Source organism: Pollachius pollachius, assembly GCF_949987615.1.
Source record: "Pollachius pollachius genome assembly, chromosome: 3".
Taxonomy (NCBI): Eukaryota; Metazoa; Chordata; class Actinopteri; order Gadiformes; family Gadidae; genus Pollachius; species Pollachius pollachius.
Window position 1 is genome coordinate 9,604,632 of NC_136936.1, and position 21,432 is coordinate 9,626,063.

The window sequence follows — 21,432 nt, forward strand, 5'->3', positions numbered from 1 at the left end:
TCTGCACTCTTTTCAGTCGCTTATTTATTAGAAAGTAGGTTGTGCATTGTACAGCATTTTTGTTTTTGTAGAGCCAACTGTTTTTTATTTATATGCTTTGATTGCTCTCAGCATTAAAGCCGCTTTGGATGAAAGCTTGGGTTAAATAAGTAAATGAAGATGAAATAAATGAAACAAATTTGGTGGCAAGTTTCATAATTAAAACAAAGTAAGAGGACCCGGCTGCCTGTTGCGTAGATGGCATAAGGTGCTGTACTGCCTCTGAGTCCCCAGTCACTATGAACAGCTTTGATGTGTTTACCTTTCAAAAGAACATATTTTGGTGTATTATGGTTCACCATTTGAATATTTAACGCTAATGAAAGACAAAAGTAAAACACAATTGAAGAAAACTCATTCTCTCCGGTTGTTATTGAGTGAGAACGATTAGATATTAAACGATTTGGTGAACGTTTCTGGGAACCGAGTCAATCGCAGGTATATAATACAGGTATGGATATCGTTGTATGGTCATGGATTATACAGGCATCAATAAAACCGATACTTATAACGCAGTCATTGACAATAAAGCAATTGATAACACAGAAATGGCTAGTTAGTCATTGATAAAAACCATTACGGGCTTTACAGGCAGCCATGACACACTCGTTGATACCCCACATTAAGGGGACCACTCTGTGGCCACGCCTCACTCACCGAACACGCTGAGGTTGACCATGTTCTCTCGGTTCCCCGCGGGGAAGGTGGTGTACTCGCAGATGTAGGCGGCGTCGTCCGACAGCCGCAGGTTGGAGAACACGATGGTGGTGTCCTCCAGGGAGGGGGTCTTCTTCAGGTCCTGCTTGAAGGACACGCGCTCCTTGAAGGGCGCCAGCACCGAGATGCCCAGCGCGGGGTTGGCGATGGCCAGGTTCTGCTTGGTGCTGTTGGTCAACTTCTGCCAGGTCACCTGGGAGATCTTGACGGGCGGGTTGCTGTTGACGAAGATGCACTTCAGCTCCACCTGGGAGCCCACGAAGCCCGACTTCACAGAGTCCATCTGCACCATCTGGCCCGCGCCGGCTGGAGCAAGAAGGAGAAGAGGAAGAAGAAGAAGAAGAAGAAGAAGAGGAAGAAGAAGGAGAAGGAGAAGGAGAAGAAGAAGAAGAAGAAGAAGAAGAAGAAGAAGAAGAAGAAGAAGGAGAAGATGGAAGTAGCAATTAATTGTGAGTCACAGACATCCAAGGCCGAGCGAGGCAGTCGATAAGGACGCCGTGCGCTGAAAGTAAACAAGTCAATTGCGCTGCTCGGTATGACGTGCACGGAGCTGACATGCACGCAGCGTCCCTGCTCGCACGTGCTCTGACTGCCATCGTTTATACGCACACACACACGCACAAACACACGCACAGGCTCACCCCATATTCAACGCAGGCACCCCCACTAGCCCTGTTGGAACACCTCAGTGTGTAAAGTTGGTAGGAAGCAGTGCATTGTGGTAGTAGTAGTAGTTATTAACATAATTGGCACGTCCACACAGGCCTCTCTTTGTGCGGCTCCGATGAGGAGGGCGGGGCGGAGGAAACAATGCATCTCTAATGAAGGGGAACAAGGCCAGTGGGCCGGAGCCAGACCTCCCTTCTTCTCCTCCTCCTGAGCACCAACCTGGCTGCCCTACTCAGACTTTAATTACTTTTTTAGTCCCAAATACTTCAGCGGCCGCCTGGAGCACCTATTAAGAAAGAAAACACACAGTGGGCCCATGTGTGGCCAACACACTGAATTAACCACACGAGAGCCACCGCAATTACTCAATGGATGGGCAGCGCGTCCGCCCGTGCGCCCGCGGGGAGTTCCCCCCCCCCCCCATAAAGGTCAATTAGAAGAAGGGCGGCCGTCTGTAAATGTCTCCTTTAGGGAGCCCCTTCATGCATACACTGACCTCTGCTTAAGCACGTCGACGTAAAGACTCCCGGCCCCACTGTGTCCTTATTGGCCTACAGGGTTTCCTCCTGTGTCCTTATCGGCCTACAGGGTTTTACCTCAGGGGTGTCACACCCTATCGGATCGTCCTGATATTGCAGGACACGCCTGCACTTATTCAAGGTCCCCCCCGCTTTGGGGGCAAAGTGTTCCCTCTCCCCCGAATAGGCTGCTCCCAATGCGTCTTAAGACACGGGATGGCCGCTCCGGAGAGGTTGCTGGTTCAAATCCCTGCGCCTCCCCCCCCTCCTCCTGAATGTCCTTGAGCAAGCTCCACGTGAGCGTTTAAACGGGTGCGTCTGTTAGCCTGCTGGGTGAATGGGAGGCATTACCCAAAAGGTTATTAGGTCGACTGGAGAGGTGCAGCATAAACGCGGTACATTCAGCAGAACACAGGGCGGGGTAATTCGTGCGAGTCTGAGTGTAAAACTACACAGACAGAGAGGGAGTGTGTGTGGGGGGTGGGGGGGGAGTAAACATATCTGTCTACTTCCTGGTCGTTTCATTGTTAACTTCTCACGATTTATCACCCCTCTGCAGGTGAGGCATGATGACGTCACATCCTGTCTCGGTCTGACAACCCCTACGCTGTGGCTGCACTTGCGACCAAGGTGGTAGTGACTGTAATTATCTCTGCAAGGAAACCATCGGGGAACTGAACCAACATCCCTCTTGTAGTCACAGAGGACTCATAAAACCAGTGAGGGGATCAGTCCATAAACACGGGGAGGAAATAAGCACTGGCCTCCAGCGAGTGTGTGTGTGTAATGGTGTGTGTGTGTGTGTGTGTGTGTGTGTGTGTGTGTGTGTGTGTGTGTGTGTGTGTGTGTGTGTGTGTAGCATCTCTACCAGCAGGGCCTGGCTGAAAGTGAGGGATTATCAAGAAGGCGAACAGATAAAACTCTGTCTTTACGACGGCGGAGAGGATGTATCTACGATCTCAATCTACAGCAATAACCAAACTCTGAAATGTAACATTAAACACAACGGCGCTCGCGGAGCGCAGGCAAAAGCTTACCTGCATTCATAAGACCTAATTTCCCATCTGGGATTAATAGCGTTTACCTTTATCGTACGTTTCCTTATCTTGTATTACATACATTTAGGAGCCAGCTGCCTCCGACTGGCTCTGCACCAAAACCAAGCTGCTCCGGAACCCGTGGGCCTGCTCTGTCCTCCTCCTCCCTTCATACAGGTGTGTGTGTGTGTGTGTGTGTGTGTTGTTTTTCCCCCTGCATAAGCTGTCAGTGTGGGAGTACTGTGCGGTAATGCAGGGCAACAGCAGCCTGCCAATTTATAACCTTTGCATCGCGCGAAGGGCTTGCTCCCGCCGCCCCCCACGCTGTCAACAGTAAACGCGGTGGAGAAAAAACAACGGCTACGACCACCTTTTCAGCGTCCTCGATCTTATCCCCCACCCCACCCCCACCAAGTAGCCCCCCCTCTTGTGTCTAGGTGGCCGTCAAACTTCACGCGTCTCGGGGGTGACAGATTGATTCTCTAATATGCTCTGACAGGAAGGATGGGTTGCCTGATCCAGCCCCCCTCACCCTGGAACCACCTGCGTCCGTGTGCTCAGCAGGGGGGCTCCTCGCTCGCGTTAACGTGGCCGGATTACCTCGGGCAGCAGCTGTACCGCTGTGGAGGCTGATGCTTTTTCTCCTTTTGTATTGTATTTTTTTTCTCCCCCCCCAGTCGTGCAATTTGCTGCACGACAACCGCAGTTATGGTTTCATCTTAAATCAAAACCAAGCGGGAGGGCGGAGTCGGTGCCGTGGAAGTAGAAGAGAGACAGCGAGGGATGGGATAGATGTACCCGTGGCCAGATATTGTTCCCCGGAACACTGAAACAATACCAGCCGTGGCTGGCTGTCACAACGACTAGATCTCTCCCTGCTTCCCACCCTCTTCCACCTCGTCCACCACCATTCTTTTTCTCCTCCTCTCCCCCCTCCTCCTCCCTCCCTTCCTCCTGTTCCTCATCATTGCTCCCTCCCCCCTCCTCCATCACAACTCCTCTCCCGTCCCTTGCTCCTCCTCCTCACTCCTCTTGTTAATATAAATAAACCAAACAAACAGCCACCCACGCAAAGGAAGACCTTTTGGAGCATTGGCACAATTACACCGCCACCACAGATTCTACTGACCCCCCAGGCCGCCTTGGCCCTACAGGGAGGGCTACGAGTGGCTCCCTCGAGGGGCCCCTACTGGCAGCGGCGGGGCCATGGCAGACATGTAATTACAGACCGGAGGAGTTATTCAAGAAAAGAGGAGCAATACAAATGAGAAGTCGAGAAAGAGGGACTTGAGGGGGAGAGAGAGAGAGAGAGAGAGAGAGAGAGAGAGAGAGAGAGGGAGGGAGGGAGGGAGGGAGGGAGGGAGGGAGAGAGAGAGAGAGAGGGAGAGAGAGAGAGAGAGAGAGAGAGGTGTCAGATTGTGTGGAGGCCTTGAGGCCAGCAGCTGCTGCTGGTGTTTGTTGCTGCTGTAGCTTTGTTCTCCAACTGACACGCAGGTGACTGGAGGTGTGTGAGTGTGCTCCTACAGGGGTTGAAAGGGGAGGGGCGGGGCAGGTGGTCATGGATTGATACACCTGGAGGTCATACAGAGACTTCAGGGTTACCAGTGGAGGACGATAGACACGTAGAGACAGAAAGAGAGACAGAAAGACGGAGGGACAGGCAGGCAGAAAGGAAAAGAAAGAGTGAGAAAAGAAAGATAGGATTCCTCCAAGAGAACCACCGGTACACCCCAGCAGATGCAGTGAACGCACCTAACTGGCGGAGTAATGAAAGATAGGGATTGTAGAATGTTCGGTCTGGAAGGTTCTATCTGAAAAACTACCTAGAAGGTTCTTTCTAGCAGCTTTCGTGTCGGATGTTCTGTCCAGAAGATACTGTCTCCTTCAGGTGAGCTGAGGACTCTCGAGACAGAACCAACAGCTGTTGTACCGTCTGTATCTCTGGGGGCTGACAGCAACGCGCAGGGGGGGAGGGGGATGGGGGGGGGGGGGGGGGGGGGGGGGGGGGGGGCTGAACATCCGGACGACCCGGAGCGTACAGGGACGGGCGCATGCTAGCTGCTGTTAGCATACGGTGCGTTAAGCAGGGGAGTGTAGCCGCACGCCGCATTAGGCAGCAGCTCAAATAACCCCTCTGCTATAAAACACATGCTGAATATCACCTTTATTATTACTATCATCATTATGATGATGGGGGCAGCGGATGGGTATGAGTTGTCTCCCAGGGACCTTTAACATGGCGCTGAAATCTCCTCCCCCCCCGACAGTGTTGTAGTTAGTGTTTGATCAACATCGAAACCGAGCAGACACACCAGATACCGATAAGGAATCAATAGGAGTCAATCATCCACCGCCAAACACAAGCGTGTGATGACATTTATGCACCTATGTGTCCCCTCTCGGCCATCTTGGAGCAAAATATTGATTGTGCCAATGGTAAATGTAGCCTTGTATTTTAAAAGCATGTATGGAGAACTATTTGAGTTTAGCATGTATACAACTATAACATTACATTATATTTCTATGAATCATTGCGATTCATACATTTCCAGATAATCTTCCATTAATGTAATATTATTGTAATTTTTTCCATCTTTTTGAAAAGGTTTATTACGTAAGTACTTTCCTCTTCTGCTTTCCTTTAATGTGCTGCTTTGAAGCCAACATCTCCCGTCCTCAATTGCTAAAGAAAACCTCACCTTACTTGACCTCATTGCCTCTAATTGAGCACTTGATGTAGAAATAAAGCCTTAACTCAAGTTGACACATTTACAGGCATACAGCCTTATCGCAACGCCACTGGCCAGCAGCCAACCAGCGTGTTGTCTCCAGTGGCTCTCCGAAGGCAGAGGGAGCGGCGAGCACACCTCTCCAGCATGTTCCCACAGGATAACAGGGTCACACATGCAGCCCTAAACCACCTGAACGCAGCGTTCTAAACAATACTGTACGAACAGACGATCACTCTACCAACCTGTGCGCCCTGCTAGCTGTAGACTATTGGGTCGGGGGCACGGGGAGTGTGTTGGAGTGTCTGGACGTGTGTAAGACGGTGATGGTGTTGGGCTGTTGCTTAAGTGGGCTTGGGGATAAATCTGGTGTGGATTGAGCCGAAGGATAATGGCTGTTTAATGTTCTGCTGGTTCCCACGCTGAGGAGGACGCAAGCCCCCACTTCTCGATTACCACACACACACACACACACACACACACACACACGGGTGGTGAGAGGGCGAGGGTATAGGGGGGGAGGGACGTTGTTCATGCATGCAGCAATGCATACACGCTTGTTGTGGGCACACACATAGCACTGACGTACTGATGCATATACTATACACGCACACACACACATTGCAACAAACACACACACACAAACACCCACATGCACACAAAAGAGGCAGGCATACACTTGCATACAGATGCACACACACCCTCATATCCACAGGGATGCACTAAGAAACAGAAACGCATGCACACATACTGTATGCACATTCAACCCTAAGACACACACGAGAACATACGCACACAGCATTGTGCAGCATAATGTATCAGTGTGCGTCTCTCTCTCTCTCTCTCTCTCTCTCTCTCTCTCTCTCTCTCTCTCTCTCTCTCTCTCTCTCTCTCTCTCTCTCTCTCTCTCTCTCTCTCTCTCTCTCTCTCTCTCTCTCTCTCTCTCTCTCTCTCTCTCTCTCTCTCTCTCTCTCTCTCTCTCACTATCTCCTCGCGCTGCGTTTCTTGACGGCCCCAACACAATGGACACAATCTCCCAGAGACAGCCCTAATGCTATTACCGACAGCCGCGAGACGAGTGATGAGTGAAAGTCGTTTGAACCGCGCCGGTGGCTTCCATTAACTGAACACTTCAATTAACGAGTAGGCAGCGGCCGCATTCCAATCCTGTCATCCACGGCAGTCCGCGTTCCTACCTTGCAAACAGGGAGAAAAACGCAAATGGCATTCACCCACTTCCTCCACCAGTTTTTATTAGAGAATACTTTGTTAGGGCTACTTTGGGAACAACAGTGTGACTGGTGTGTGAATGTGGTATCAAGCGGTTCCCCGTTCGTTGTTTAGCTGTTTTGTGAGTCACAGAGGGTCTCAGTTTGCTCCCCGCGGGTAAACAGCAATGTGGCGTTCCGAGCTGGCCGCTGCCTTCCTTTTTCCCGCTCCAAACAAAGCGTGGCGAGGTGGGCCGGAGGGGGTAACGCGGCGGCTGCAACAGATGGTTTCGTACCCACTGCTCCCAGTTTCCCCGCTCTGGTTTGAATTTGAAGCTTGGATTGTTTTTCCCGTTGCATTTGTTCGAACAGAAACTCCTTTATTCAGCTAACATCTGCTGGGCTGTAAAACGTAACGATTATCGGGGAAATTTATAGCGCCGCGGCTCTGTTCCAGCTAGTCGCAACCGCACTGGGATGGAAGGTGGATTATTCTGTCCAAGGGTTTCGTGCAGGACATGTTGCTGCATCGACGCTAGTGAAACTTTTTTTCCACAGCGGCACCTAGCAAAGCGTGTACCTCTGATACCTCCCCTCAGCCCCCTCTCGATGGATTTCGGTGCACCTACTGTGTGTTTCTCCGGCGTGCAAAGTAACCCACCCTCCCACACAGACTCTATCCTCAGGCAGCACAAAGGCGTTTTAAATGACAGGGGAACACTCTGGTTTTCTTTATGATCTTGTCTTACTTTCTATTCTTTTATTTATTTAATTAATTCCTAGCCTTGCCTGGCTGTTAATGATTCACCCTTGAATGAACACAGCACACAGAAAATAACCACAATTAATCCGGGTTGCTTATGAAAATCTCCAGTTCGTGCAGAATGTGGGACGTTAAATTATAATGGCGGATCTGATTTCACCTTTTAAAAAAAACTGTAAGGAGAGATGGTTATGAAAGCAATAGTGTGCATGGATTTTCCATAATTAATGTTTTTGATTCTAGGCCATTAGTCTCCTAATAATCTGGGATTTTCGTTGTGTCTGACCGCATCAATGACGAATATAGCTGGGCCAAAAATAAAGCCCTGTCCCTTGGAGGGAGAATGAGGGAGACAGCCACAAAGAGGGAGGGCAGGAGGGGGAGAGAGAGAGAGAGAAAAGAATATACAGAGAAGTGTGGAGGGAGAGAGCTGGAAGGAGAGGGAGACAGACAGATAGAGAGACAGGACGGATGATATAAGGAGACCGAGCTGGAGGGAGAGAGAGATAATTATACAGAGACAGACAGAGTGCTAGGGGGAAGAGAAGGAGACCTACAGACAGGCAGACCTACAGACACAGACAGACAGAGAGGGAACGAGAAACACAGAGGGCTGGGTGGAGAGACAATGAGAAAGAGCTAGGAAATAGAGAGAGCGAGGGAGGGGGGTTACCAGTGGTGGGGGTAAAGAGAGGCCGAGAGAGAGAGAGAGAGAGAGAGGGAATAATAAGGGAGATCGGGAGATTGAATGAGAGAAGGAGGGAGCAGGAGAATGTGAGCGAGAGGCTCTACAGCACATATCAAGTGTAAACACAATATCACAGAGAGAGAGCTGACTCTAAACTCTGCCTCCAGCTTATCCAAACAGGCTGGAGCAGAGTTTCGGTTCGACGGCACTGAACAAACTAAACAAACACAGTGTTGATGTTACCTGACCGGATGGCTGCATGACATCAGCGCTGATACGAGACAGCCGATAGCAGAGAGCAGGTAAACAGCAGGGAAAATCCCCCCTAATGACCAATGAATGCTTGTCCGCCAGTTCAATCACGAGGGGAAGTTTCATTACAACTGGCAGAAACTCAGGTGAAACCGAGACGGACTATCGGGTCAGGGCAGGCTGCAGGTCACCGTACTAGGCTGAGAACTCTTATATAATATGAATGACCTTAATAATTATAACCCCTGTATATTTATGATGTGTATTAGCCCATATGTTGAGTCTGTTCATTTACCCCCTAGTTTATTTTTTATACTATCAGACATCCCTTTATCCTATGTCAAATAATGACACCTTGTTTTTGACCGATAAATATCAAAGTCATAATTAATTGATAATAATTATTAATAGTATTTATCAGATTAATAAGTGAATAGAAATGTGTTTTGTTGTTATCATAGTCATTTTAGTTCATAGTCATGTTATTATTGATATGCTACCTCCTAGTATTAACATTAATATTGCACGTATTTGTTCTGCTAGGCTATGCTAGGTTAGCAGTCCCCACACGGCGGTGGAACAAGGCTGTGTGTTCAATAATCCAGAAGGATTCCCCACCCGCCCTGAGCAGCCGCTCAACGTCTTAATAGCAGAGTGCTGATCAATAAATAACAACGACCAAGGGCACTTGGTCCACTGATGCATTATGGTCCGAGACGGCCTGCCATCCTTCATGGTAACGGAGAGGCGGAGGAATTGTGTGTTTGTGTGCGTGCGTGCGCGTGTGCGTGCGTACGTGCGTGCGTGCGTGCGTGTGTGTGTGTGTGTATGAGAGAGAAAGCTAGAGTGTATGCGTGTGTGTGCGTCTGTGCGCTCGTGCGCGAGTGTGTGTGTGTCCCTGTCTGTGTGTGCGTAGGGGGAGGATTGAGTTTTTCATAAATGCAATGAAGAGGATTTCGGGGGGTGGTGGTGGTGGGGTGGGAGAGAGAAAGTGACATGTGAGGGGTCGGAAATGGCGCCCAGATTACAGCACTCAGGGTATTAAAGTCTAGGAAAGAGGGGGTGTTACAGTGAACCACCCACCTCCACCACCTCCACCACCACCACCACCATCACAGAAAACTCTGTCCTCACAACTACGTCCTAACCCCGCTGCCGACACACTCTGAATACAAATCCACTGTCGCTCGCTTTGTGAGCCCTCCGTGCCTTCAAAAAGAAAGGAGAGAGCCGTGTATTTATAATTTACCAAAGGGAACAAGAAGCAGTGCTTTCACTACCACTACCGCTACCACCACCTAACACTTGCAGTCACATTGAAACGCCTTCCGACCGGAGCATTTAAGTTACAGCTTAAAGCCTTTTAAGTGTGTTCTTGCCATTTACCTGACTCTTGCATTATGCCATCATACAAAACTCAGGAATTGCTGTTGAGGATGAGTCTACTCCATGTCCTTAAATTAGGACCCGTTTTGTTGAGTGTGTGTCGAGGCAGCATCTACACACACAGTCACAGTGTGTCTACGCCAAAACACCCTGGACTGCCTCAAAGCGGTGCTTACGGAGGGGGGCGGTGTTTATGACGGGAGGGTTGTCTCGGCCGGAGCCATGTCACGACAACTATTCCTCGTACGTCTCGGAAAGCGTTCCGCAAATGCGGCATGAAATGTTTTCTAAAATCCTGCCAAGAAGTGCTGAAAAAAAGTCTGTGGCAAGTGGACAGCCATGCGTGGCAAATCCTGCTCTCACACCATCTGTTCTATTGTCCACAACTGAAGATAAGTCGTCCATGAAGTACAGACACTCAACAGTTCCATGTAATTAAGGTGCGGGGCCGTGGCCAACATTAGCATTTCGGGGAGGAAAGTCGAAACACTGAAGTATGCGAAAACAAGGCGAAAAGCGACTTGACGGGTTGGATTTATGAAACACAGGCTTGTGATCGCAACAAGAATGCTTGAGTTTCATGACTGGGGGGGGGGGGGGGGCTCTCACACGATGATGATAAAGATAGGGTTGGGTGGACGGTGTCACCGGATGCAACCTTTATAAATTCCACAAGAGCACAAAATATTTTATCTGACATCTCTGACCCACGCTGACCTTTACTTCCACAGACTAGCAAACTATTTATTTATTTAGTTACAGAGTCTGGCGGACGCCTTACGGGCAAACTGCAGACACGGAGACCCAGGGGTCTTGTAGCGCATAAGCAACAGAAACCATCACATGACTAGGGGCATATTATGTCGAGAGAAAGAGCACACAATCAATATTTGATTAGACGAAACTTGGGAGAGGCCTTACAGGGATTTCTGCATCTTTATGTGGGCTGCGGGCTCCATAGATTACTTGAAAAGAAATTAATCGTGTGCATGTCATACATTTTTAAAGATGCACAGAGGGAGGAGGAACACAGAAGAAGAAGAAATAGACGTTGAGAAGAAGGGGCCGTCATCAAAGTGCATCTCTAATTGTAGAGGGGGACGTAAACAGGACAGCAGGGGCTGCCTGGCTTGTTGTTGTGAAAGCGAGAGCGAGACATATCTCCTCGGCAGGAACGGAGAGAGAGGCTGTTGTGCAGTAGACCCATTAGCATGTGGGAGAGGGAATTCACACTCCAGCTGGAGTGGGCAGTGGGCCGTCCGCTATCAATTAACAACAACACTTAGTGTGTGCCAGGCGAGCCTTCCATAGAGTACCCCAACCATCTCCGCGCGCGGAAAGTAGAACCGCTGAAAGGTGTTCGCACAATACCGCTGGAGTCAGCACGGAAAAGGAAGTAGGCCCGAAAGCAGCCTGGTCGGAAGGGGCTGTTACCAGCCAATGGGTTCTCTGCGATGGATGGGGCTGGTACCAGCCAATGGGTTCTCTGCGACTCGCGTACTTGGCCCGCGGCGATCCCTCGTCGGTCGGTCTTCTAAGCCATGTAATGTTCCGATCCATTAGGTTGACTGAACAACATAGACTCAGACCATTAGTTCAGGATGACATTATTAGGCACTAATTCTTTGAACCTCATTGGGAGGAATTCAACTCGCTTTCATGTGAGAGAGCGTCAGAAAGCACATTCGCCTCTGTTTAGTATCTGCCGTTGTCGATAAGGAGTCCTTCTGTTAGTTATTTTTCTCGGGGCTATTTTCAAGGTGTCCACACCTTTGAGCCCCCTAGTCAGACGGTTATGTGATCAGCATGAGCATTCATGCATCCTCAATGTAAGCCCCTCGTATTATCCTTTATGGTAAAAAGACTGCATAGAGTTATACATATATCTCTCTATATACTATGCAATGTTGTGTGACATGCTGTAAAGCTGTCCACAAGACGACACACATAACATGCCTTTTGTTTCCATTAAATGCGCCATGCACGAATCAATATCTATGTACCTAGCCTTCAGCCCTTTATATGTCTTCATCATGTCCTGCATTTTATTTCAGTTATATATGTCTCGCTAACAAGACAAAGGGACAAAGAGTACTACTGTTCTTTAGAAGTAATATGACACGTATTTGCTTTTGATTGATGCCAACATATGGTAGAAATGGCTTGGGAAACACTTAAGTGTTTAAACATGAATGTTGTACCAGGACCACTGCCAAGGCTCTAGTTCTTTTCATGTGTTTTCTGGTCTAAACCAGATCTCTGGAAGCTGGCCGTTCTGAGCAGCATACTGGGACCAGGGTTGAACCATTTCCTAAACCATGACCACAGACTATCTTTCCTAGGGGATCCGAGGGGAACGCACACACACACACACACACACACACACACACACACACAGACACACAGACACAGAACTGTTGGAATGCTGACCACATCTCTCTGTACTGTACCACATCTCTGTGCTGGGTTTAAGTTCTACTGCATGTGCTCTCCAGCTGTGATCCAGTATTGCCTTTCCCTGCTGTGACCTCATCGCAGGGCAAATCTTACCTTTGCCACCTCCTGCGAAGCGGAACTGTTGCTATCATGGTATTTCACTAATGGTCCCATGTCCCACCTATGACAGATTATAATCTGAACAGACGACAGCATCTAAATATCTACTTTGGTTCTTTTGACATCAATATGAGTTTGTCTTTTGAGAACATTTCACTGCGATGGGATTTAGGTAACAATCTGTTTCATAAACACTCACCCCAAAAATTAAAATAAAGCTTAATTCCACCACTGACAAGAATGCCAGTTCATCCTACACATCTGATGTGTGTTGCGACATCAACGTAATATATTTTCCTGCTGGATGGGAACATTCGGTGGTTACACTTGAGTGAATGAAAAAAAAGAAAAAAGACCAAGATGAAATAACAGGACCTCAGCCTCAAGGTTTCCTATTGGTCGGTACGGGGGGAAAGCAACTGGCTCGGAGACGCTGGTATGGAACCACAAAGCCGCAGCGAGGGGAAAAGTACGAAGCGAAGGCTGAGGCAGGGCGGTATGGGTTTCTGCCGGCTCCAACGCTCGGTTAGAGGTCTAACAAAGTGTATTGACTTAATAGACCCGGGACCCAGAACCCGGTCCCAGAACCCTGGACTGGGACTACTCCAAGGCCCTTGAAGCAACACAAGAGGCAGAATAACAGGACGCTTAAGAGGAGAGGAAGAGGCAGATTAAGAAAACGTGAGGGCTGACTGAGAGACAGTCAGAAACCTAATTGGTTCGTTGGGATTTTATTTGAAAACCACGGCTGTGGGTGGGCTGCCATCGGAGGCACACAGAAACACCCGTAAATCAGAGGTGGTAAAACCCACCTGCATACCGCTAGAAAGCTGAAGAATTGCTATTTTCTTACCTTTGTTAAAACACGACTTAATCCGATACGCAGCAAGAAGGGTAAGAAGCCGTATTTTCTCAATTTCCGGCTTTGCCCAGAGCAACGGCTAGCCGGCTACGTCCGGATGGAGTAACGGTGCACAGATCTGCCAGCGTGTAGAGATAATTGTGTGGTTCAATGCAATTTCAGGGAAGCCACATTGCTACTGCTCAGTGAGTGCTTTTCTGACAGCTTGCGCTATTAACTGCAATCAAACCAGCAGCGTAATTACCCTCGGAGTAAAAAATATATTCTGCAGTTAAACTTCAGTCTTCACCAATCCTGACTTGAAACGCAGTTAAGATGCTGAGTGAAATTAGCCGGAGAGAAGGGAATAGATTCCGTCGGCGGGGCCTCTGATGAGAGCTATATATACACGACGCGCCGTGATGGCGCATTACTATTGATCAGAGGCAAACGCCAGACCGGGAGACGGGCACAGGGAGACATGCAACAACTCAATTAGGTCTCATACAAACCCCACGCCACCCGTTCAGAGGGGGTTCCGCCCAATCAGAAAGCATTTGTCGTGAAAAGAAATGGCAAAAATAACATCTCGTCGGCTAGCATATGCCACCCCCTCCTCCTCTTTCTCCCGGTACACCGGCTCACCCACGCCCTCCCCCATACGGTGAGCTTTTCAGGCGACAAACAAATATTATCCCTGGGTGAAATCGCTCTGACATTCATGGTCGCTTTTAAAAAATCTGCGGGAGCGGTTTCGAGGAGGGCTGCGCCCCCGATTTCCAAGGGCCTCCCCTCCGGGGAACTGGTTCGGCTGCGCAGGTTGTGTGTACTCATTCTCCCCTCCCGCTGGGCTTGTTGGCAGGGGAGCTGTGGGGGGGTTGCTGACCCCCCGCGGGCCGGGCCCCTCTGTGGCCTGTGGCTGTACGGCGGGGGCCGGCCTGTGGTTAGACAGGATTGACAAGCTCCCTGACCGAGCTGATTAAAAGCTTTAAGGTCAAAGAGGTGGAACCCATATCGAGCCAGACACCTGTCAACGTCGCCCGGGAGCAGGGTGTCGGCGGCGGCGGCGAGGGGGTGCTGGGTGGGTGGGGCCTGTATCGGCGCAGGAATCAATGGCTCTATTACACCGCCAATCAACTGCCTGGACCTGTGTCGCTTCGACTCACAGAGACACAACCTAGCCCCACCTACCCTTTTCACCGGTACTTCCTGTGGGGGCTAGGGCTTGAATCGACCGCCTCCAGTCGCACTGTTTGATTTGGATCAAATCGCTTAATATCGGCGCGGTGAGAGTAAACACTTGAAGCAATATGGATGACTCCTCCGCTCTCGCTGTCTCCCACCAGTTTATGAAGAATATGGAGGAGTTGGAGCTCTTCACTGCAGCTAAGCTTTGCTATTATGCTACCAGATATAATAACCAATATCCCAGATGATCACCGAACCTCTTCCACAATCTCTACCTTAAACGCAATGTTTACTAAAGGTTGATGATATTGGACATCAGTGCCTCATTTATTCTCCTTCAATTATCCCATCAAACACCCCGAAGCCATTGATAAACAAAGTGGTTGATTGTATAGCTAGGTCAATGCCGTACCTAAACACCTAGAATTTAAGAATTAGCTAAAAGCAAACACGAAAGTGATTTTATCCAGCCGCACACATCTTCCCGCCTGTTTTCCCTCTAATCCCGGTAAAAAATAGCTTTAAAGTCTCGGCTGTCTGCTGAAGATTTGCAGACGGATTAAAGCTCATTAAGGCAATGTTTGAAGTGAAGATGAAGTCTCTCAGAGATGTGTTACCCGAGGTCATCCATTTTCTCTCACTGGCAACCCTGTTTTTCTCTGAGGAGAGAATATCATACCGTGTGATGGCACATCACATTCCCTGCAACCATAATCCCGAAATTGACATTTCAATTTACTCCGAGTGAAGTTTGGACGATGGCGAGTCTGAGATACCAGGTCCTGGGCACACCTGACGTTTCCATTCCCAGCCCCTCCTTTCCTCCTTTCCTCCTCTTCTCCTCTCGCTGTTGCACAAAAGAGAGACGGCTCAACTTTCGTTGACACTTTATCTGACAAAAATCTATAAAATGAAACCTAATCCGATGGCTTCACCCCCGGGGCTAAGACTAGAGCGATGGCCGCATTCCATGAAAAATATATCCAAGCGCGGTTTCAACACCTCTTATCTGCTCTTTTATCCGCCCGCAGTAGCTCTCGGTTTCTCGCGGGTTGGTGGATATCGGCAACGCTCGGAGCCGGCGACCCCAGTCGGCCCTGAGCGATTCAGCGCGAAGACTTGCTGTCTCTTTATAAAAAACACTGATATTGTGGTCTGCTATGCCTTCACAAAACGCTTACTTATTGAACTCCCATGCATCGAAATAATATTTAAGGCCAGGGTCACCGGTGCCAAGTGGAAGCGTCTCAGACTATATTTCATATTCAATTTTGTTCATAACACATCAGAAAACAACACACTACATAGAAGTAAACAAAATTCAAATGAAGAACAGGAAATACCGAACACGGAGATACATATATTATACATGGCATTGGGACGTGTGATCATACGAAGCAGCTTGTGGTTGTCTTCTGTCAATTCAGAGGGAGACGACATTGTTGCTGTTGCTGTAGTGTTTTTCCAAAGACAAAGTAATTGGGCAAAACCGATGACACTGCACTTTCCTGAGCAGGTGTGAACTTCAGGCTTTGTTTGAGGAAACGGCGAGACCAGCGACGTGACAGATATAATATTGCATTCCCTGCATAGCACCTTATGGGTTGCCTCTGGTGGGGGGGAGGGTTAATCTATACACAAACACAGTCTCTCTTTCAGTGCAATCATACGAACACACCGCCAATCTTCTGCGCCGGGGAACAGGTTAGAAAAGAAATAATAGAACGGAAATAAAACATTCAAAGGGGGAAAATGGAAGATGGGAGAACACTCTGCCACCGGGATATTAGATGTTGTGTGTATTGTATAATGTAGCCCCGTTTCCCTTTCATTTTCCTATGATACTTGATCGTGTATGAAATTGTTTGAGTGTAGCCTAAAAAAATAAAAAATACCGAATCATAAATCATAAAGGCACTAATGTGGCACATCATAAAAAGTATGGAAGTAGCATAAACACAGCGGTGTTGGGGTCAGCTGGCGGACAAATTGCTCCCCGGTCCTACTGGTCCATTCCCCTCTCCTGAGCTCCATTGTTTGTGTACGGCGTTACCCGTGTTATATCACGGGACAAATCCTGCATTTACTTCACAATCTCTAAACTCACACATTGCCAAGAGTTCCCCCTGGGGCCGCCCCCTCGTGTCGCGTCACCCCACCCCCCACCCACCCACCCACCCACCCCACCCACCCACCCACCCCACCCACAGCCCCTGGCCCCTCGTGTGGGACCAGCCCCTGGCCCCTCGTGTGGGACCAGCCCCCGGCCCCGTGCGGGACCTGCCCACAGTGTACACAGAGCCAATGACGTGTGTCGCGACAATTCACTAAATTGCATTTCCTAACCAAGGCAGGGGCCCGGTGGGTCCCCCTAGACACGTTGGTACTGTAATTGGGTCCTGGAATAAGGCCCCTGGCTGTGGGGTGGGGGGGGGGCCGACAGGGGCTTGGGAGGAAGAGAGTGTGGAGGCATGGCAGGTGCATTCCTATTGGAAATAATCTCCATTAATCCTGTTGATGGGTTCCTGCGACGTTCCTATTTTTTGCCCATTTTGCCATCGCATTAGAGCGTTAATTACAGCAAAACCCGTGCCCAACAACCAGTGTGTGTGTGTGTGTGTGTGTGTGTTGAGGACAACTAGGAGAGAACTCTGTGGGTGGCTGTCCAATTGTGATTCATGTTACAATGTATTGGCGCTGCTGGGTCTGTTTACAGACCTATATTAAAATAAGGATACACAATGAGGCATTTTCCTTTCGCTGGGAGGATTTACTGTAAGGCCGCCCTCACAGAGGGCTGTGTATTAGCATCTGCGACATGAAAGGGATAACTTAGCAGATGAAATGGCTCACCAGTAATGCAACGGTCAAACACTCAACCTGTGTCACCGCCTGGAATGTAAATGAATAAGTGGGGGAATGGAAAGACATCCTGTTACTATCTGTTTAGACCTCAAACAGATCCAAGAACTACATTAAGACAAAAATGATTCCAATGGGGTTAAAATAAGAATTCTAATGTAAACTCTGGGTGCATGTGATTTTGTCACACCATTTTGATGCATTAGATACACTTTAAGTCCTACAAATGTGTATGCCTTACCCAATTCCCATTTCTCCTGTGTGCACATGCCTCTAGAAACACCAGAAAATAAATTCATCCCTTTTTTCTTAAGATCTGTCATGTTTGATAAAGACCTTGTTCTTGAGCTTTGGTAGGGGAAACATTTGATAATACCATATTCTTAGCAGATTCTTAAAATTTTCTAATTTGCAATTGTTCCTTTGATTTGACCATGAACAAGTTAACGCTGGGTGGCTTCAGGTCTGCCTACAACATTTTCAAACACAAACAGCGTATTAAAATGTCAGTTTAGTTTACCGAATAAAACGAATTAACCAATAAACATGAATATGTGACGCATTCAGACTTAACTACATATTTTGTCCGACAATGAGCACAAACAATAGCTCCCCAAGGGGAATGGGCACTTTTTTTTTTTTATGCCATTTACCAATGTCTACTGTATTCTTATTATTCCTAAAACCAACAGTTCTTTGGCAATTACCATTCCCAAGGCAATTATAATGTTGCTTATTTCACGTTCTACTTCAGGAATACAAATGAATAGTTTTCTTTAATCCTGTTGTTGTTCCGTGGGAGGAAGGGCTCGGGAGGGGGGGGGGGGATGAGAAGAAAATAGAACAAAAAAAAAACGGTTAAATATTTATGCGGCCATTTCCAAGCTACAAGCAGACTCGGTGCGCTGCGCCAAAGTGAACCTTGTCGTGACCCAGTTTAGAGGAAGCCAGCTGACAAAGCCCTACCCCTCTCTCCCGGAGCCAACCGAGCAGAAACCCCACATCAAGCTCAGCTTTCTGCACACGACTGCTCATCAAGCGCCACTTATTTCCAGAAAGTAGAAACCCCAGAAATACTAATACTACTAATACAGGTCGGTGCACTGGGGCTCGCTGCGCGGCAGAGGCGGACATTTTGGGGGCTGCACTCGGGGGGGGGGGGGCGGATCGAGGGCAGAGCTCTGGGGCGGTAAGGCATCTCAGGGCTGAGGGGGGGTGGAGCGTGGGGGGGGGCAGTAGGTTGTTAATGTGCTGCCACTCCCTTGCAAGAGAGAGAGAGAGAGAGAGAGAGAGAGAGAGAGAGAGAGAGAGAGAGAGAGAGAGAGAAAGAGAGAAAGAATAAGAGAGGGGGGAGAGAGACCGAAAGAGACAGGGAGAGAGAGATAAAGAGAAATAGCAAGAAATACAAATAAAGAGAGAGAGGCTAGAAGAGAGAGGGGGAGAGAGAGAAAGAGATAGCCAGTTAGAGAGCAAGATAGTGACAGTTAGAGAGCAAGAGAGAGCAAGGGAGATACATAAAAAGAGAGAAGCAGAAAAGAGAGGGGAAGGGAGAGAGAGACAGTTAAAGAGTGAGAGAGAGACAAAAGACAGGGAGAGAGAGAAAGAGACCAAGAGGGAGGGAGAGAGCAAGGCTGGACAAGCCGCGAGAGAGACGCTCCTCTTTCCCACACCTCTGCCTGCTTCTCTCCGCCCTCCTCGCTGCCCCCCACCCTCACACCCCCGCCCACCACCACCTCTCTGCTCGCCTGGCCGACGATCTGTGACGAGTCGTCGCTTCAAGGTTGTTTGTGGCTCTTCCTGCCAACGCAGAGCGCTCGGGGCGAGGAGGAGGAGGGGATGGGGAGGAGGGGAGGAGGAGGGGAGCCATCGGGGCACACGGCCTTATGTCGCCTTATGTCTCTCGACCTCAGTATCAGGAGCGGATCACCTGTGCACTCCTGCGCACCCCCCGACACCCACACACACCCAACCCCGCGAACACACCGACACACTCGGCCGGACACCTGAAGTGTCTTCAGAAAGTCAGGACACAGTGGCCCCTGAGGGTCCGAGGGGCCAGCTGCTAATGTTTCAACACAAACAGGGGGATGGTGGGGGGGGGGCGGTCGTCAAGCGCAACGGCCTCCCGACCAACGGGGACACGGTTTTGCCTCGCCACGCCGCCGCCGAATGAATCAGCGTCCCACGGCAGGGAGAGGGGGGGGGGGGGGGGGGGGGGCGGGCTGGCTCCAGAGAGCTCTGCTTCACCGGTCAATCTAAACAAAAAGCCTCTGTGTTTGTGTTTGGGCGTGCGTGTGCGCCCTGCGTGTGAATGTGTGCGTGCGTGCGTGTGCAGCGAGCCAACGCGAGTTAACAGGGGTGGTCCTTTATTTTGTTTTTCTCCTTCCTTTAAGAGTATTATTGTAAACCCTTCCAGTGGGGGCTTCTGTGACACAGAGTAGAAACACAACACAGCCGGGGTATTTACAGTAAACGTCTCCAGCGAGATCTACGCCGCTACACCTCGGCCGTGCTCTTTGTACAGATCCCTCCTCGCACCTGCGATGTGTTGCCAAGTCTTCCCTGGATGTGTTGGTGAGATTCTAATTACGGGGGGCTGCGTTCGCTCTCCCAGGCAGGGCCACTGACGTTGGTGTCATCACACCTCTCTCCACTCTCCCTCCACACCCCTTTTGCTCTGGAATACATCACGGGGGGCCCGGCCCTTCACACAGATGTCGTGGCCCCGGCGCAGATCACCACAGAGGGCTTAGGGTGTGAAAAGCAAACGGGCGATTGACCGTTTTCTGGTGTTTTCTTGCAAGGCAACGTAATGTGATACCGACGAGGCCAGAGAGGTGGGGGGGAGATGCTGTAACCTCTGCATGCTTATCACACAAAGAGCCTCCTCAGAATCAGCCCACCAGTCACATGCCCACAGAAAAAAACGGAGGCACTGAAATATGTCGTCTCCCGAAGCTCGGCTGATACGGGTTCAGTCGAGTTTCTGGTCAGAAGAGCAGCCTCCGAGGCAAAGGGACAGGCAAAGGGAAAGCTTTTTATCCTTAATGCCTCGACGTCTCCTCTTAGTAGTTTTGATCAGGAACCCGAGTCACGTTGCGCTGCAACGGAGAACCCAGTGAAATGGGGCGAGAGAAAGAAAAAAAAGCTGCAGAAGGTAACTCTGGCTTTTCCGCAGCTCGGTGCTGGCGTGTTTAAATAAGGGGTGTCAGAGGAGTTTTAGCCTGAAGCGAGCCGAGCACCACAGCCAACGAGTTCACAGAGAGATTTTCTCCTTCTGCGCACACAGAAATAACAAGTGAGGAGCAAGCTGTTTAGGGTTTACAGCCTTAGCTCCCATAACTCAAACAGCAGTCACCGAATATGTTGAAACCTGTCGGTGATAACATGTTTCTCTCTCGATCATTATCACCATAACCAGGGCTGTAAATGCAGGGTAAACAAACATGCCCACAAATTAGCTTGACGCCAACCGTGGGAAAGTGAGTTTTGGGGCCCTTAGACCTTTGTGGCAGCTTTTGCTTTGGTACAACCGATGCCGCTATCTTAGGGCTGGGCGATAAATCAAATTTTGATTTTTCATTTTTTTTTTATGCTTTATAGAAAGGGCAGAACAGCTGGATACATATCTGTATATTATTTTAGATTGGAACATTTTCCTTTGGACAATTTTGTGTATTATTTTAGGTGAAATTTCAAAGTTCTCATTTATAAAGTTTTTTTTGGTAGAGACTTGCTGAATAAATACAACATGTTTTCAAACTCAAAAATAATCGTTTCAATAATCGTGATTTCAATATTGACCAAAATAATCGTGATTATGGTTTTTCCCATAATCGAGCAGCCCGACGCTATCTTGTGTTATCTCGTTAGACAATGTGTCAATGTAGTCATGACGTCCCCCCTGTTGCACCTAGTTACCGTGGTTTCCGCCCGGCAACAGGAACACGGTGCATTTCGGCGATGAATAGTGCCGTTG

At 49.1% G+C, this 21,432-nt stretch overlaps 1 protein-coding gene across 1 annotated transcript in view; it reads right to left on the minus strand.

Annotated features, from left to right (window-relative positions):
* The window catches only part of nectin1b (nectin cell adhesion molecule 1b), an 84,988-nt gene that overhangs the window by 29,651 nt on the left and 33,905 nt on the right, over positions 1–21,432 (minus strand). The window contains exon 2 of the mRNA XM_079732096.1: positions 697–1,062. Coding sequence (XP_079588222.1) covers positions 697–1,062 — 366 coding nt within the window. The remainder of the gene's footprint in view (positions 1–696; positions 1,063–21,432) is intronic.